This window comes from Poecilia latipinna, unplaced genomic scaffold, assembly GCF_001443285.1.
Source record: "Poecilia latipinna isolate Pla-1442-1.1 unplaced genomic scaffold, P_latipinna-1.0 Scaffold2109, whole genome shotgun sequence".
NCBI classification, from domain to species: domain Eukaryota; kingdom Metazoa; phylum Chordata; class Actinopteri; order Cyprinodontiformes; family Poeciliidae; genus Poecilia; species Poecilia latipinna.
In genome coordinates this window covers 62,251-64,383 of record NW_015114725.1, presented here as the reverse complement: position 1 = coordinate 64,383, position 2,133 = coordinate 62,251, and the positions used below count along the sequence as shown (strand labels likewise).

The following is a 2,133-nucleotide window of genomic DNA, read 5'->3' as shown; positions in this document are numbered from 1 at the left end:
ACACTAATCGACTCAGAAATACTCTGCAGAGAGTCAATCGAAGTGAAAGACACCATGTTTACATAGAAACTAAGCTCTGTGAGGCTTTGTTTGTGAGACATGCAGCCACGTGGGATTTTCGAGGGTGTTTCTGGGCAGAGCTTGGTAAAGTCCATTCACAATAAGAGGAGTAATAAACGAATAAATCCCAGTAAAATCTGTCCTGGCACCACTCTAAATGAAAGCATCAAATGCAGCTCAGCTATATCAGCTTCCAACCTGTTCATGTTATGTAACATGATGCCAGTGTTTTCTGCATGACTCAGAGCTGCTGTGAAGCAGCAATCAGGGCTTGATCTTTTATTGCTCCAAATCTCTCCCAGCGTAGTAAACATTCTTCCTGGTGATTTTATGTGAAGTGAGTCTTACAGCTGCTTCTGTGGCTGAGCAGAGAAATGAATGAGAAAAAAAGTGTGTCAAATGTTCATTTTATGAGTGAAAGTATTGTTTTGAAATACAAAAGAAAAAAAATAAATCATACATATTTATATATTGTTAGTACAGAATCAGTTTCTTGTATTTACTGTTGAAAACCTCTTTAGTAGAAAGTTCATCCTTAGCAATAACAAAGTGACTCCAAGTCAAAATGGCCTTTCACAATACATGTATGTGTGATAGATTATGATGATATATTTTACTGTCCCAACATGACAGATTTGTTCAAACAAAACTGTTTTGTGTCTGAGTGTAAAAAACCTGACCTACTGTCAGAGAGGTAATGAAACCATCTGAATGTTTGGAGGTTGCAGTTAGCTTTGTGCACAGAGCTAATTGCTGCTCCAATGTGATGCTGCAGTTTGTGTTCCCTCCCAGGACCTGGGGACGATGGTGGAGCATCTGGCCCAGTTCCTCGGTGTTTCCTGTGATAAAACTCAGCTGGAAATTCTGGTGGAAAACTGCAACCAACTGATTGAGCAGTGCTGCAAATCAGAGGCGCTGTCTATCTCTAGCTGTGAGTAAGCTTGCAATAGACGGCCTCTTAAAGTTCTCAACTTGTTTTTTAACTTTACTTAGATTTGTTTTAAGAGCCTGTGTGGAACCGTTAAGTTATCAAATCCTCTCATAACTTATTTTAAGATTTCCCTGTTTTTTTTTCTAATTTCCAATTTCTACCTGGTTCACTATGATTTCACCAGGTCTGAATGTGCAGTTTACCACTTTGTTAAAGTCACTGCAGGTATTCATCTGGTAAACCAGTCGGTGCTGTATCTTTATCCCCACTGATTATTTATTACATTTTTAGCAAAATTTCCAGCAGACAAGTTTTTGTTAAAGAGCACTAAAGACAAGGTAACACATAAGTCTCACTAGAAAGCCTTAGTCAACTTATAAAATCCCAAAACAGACTAGTAATTCTAAAATACCTTTGGTCATCTTAGTATCTTGGCTTTATGAAAGCAGATTCAAAAATAAAGAATTGTTCATTGTTCCCAAAACTGAGAACTTGAGTTTGATGGAAGAAATCCTACATGGAACACTGAGGGAGATGAGAATCAAACAGAACTACATAGGAAGGCAATGACCTGACTTGTCTTCAGAAGTCATCGTTTTACCTAATGCACCTAATTATGTGATACAGCTGTTCTGTTTGTGGCCTCAGAGGTTCTGTAGAGAACATTAGTGAACAAACAGCACCATGAAGACCAAGGAGCGGAGCCAACAGGTCATCCAATCTGACTGAGCTCAGACTGTTTAGCAAAAAAAAAAAGGGGCAACAAAATTCAAAGCTATTAGAGAATTACCTTAAGAAGGGATACAATTCAAACATTTTGAAAACCATTTACCATGTTATTTCCTCTTTATAACTAAGTACCAATTAAAAGCATTATGACTGTAAAGTACAGTGAAAAATATTAAAAAGGGAGGAGGGAGAGGAATAAGTTTACAAGTGAATGTGTAGAATTTCTTCTAGAAATGTCAGTGATTTTCTAACTTTCTTGGGAGCTCCTGTCATCATATTGATCCCAACAGTTAAACCTACAACATTATGTTCACCCAAAGTTTACAAAAACTCCCTGAATCCCATCATGCAGTCCAGCAGTGTTGTGGTACTCGAAGTTGGGCTTGGTCTTAAGACCGGTCTTAAGACCATTT

General features: G+C 38.0%; 1 protein-coding gene across 3 annotated transcripts in view; it reads left to right on the top strand.

The window, feature by feature from the left end:
- The window catches only part of sult4a1 (sulfotransferase family 4A, member 1), a 56,467-nt gene that overhangs the window by 45,969 nt on the left and 8,365 nt on the right, over window positions 1-2,133 (top strand). For all 3 annotated transcript variants that reach the window (XR_001422093.1, XM_015017152.1, XM_015017151.1), the window contains one exon: window positions 853-991. Coding sequence is in view for 2 of the 3 variants with exons in the window: in XM_015017152.1 (XP_014872638.1) it covers window positions 853-991 (139 nt within the window). In the remaining variant the exon portion in view is untranslated. The remainder of the gene's footprint in view (window positions 1-852; window positions 992-2,133) is intronic.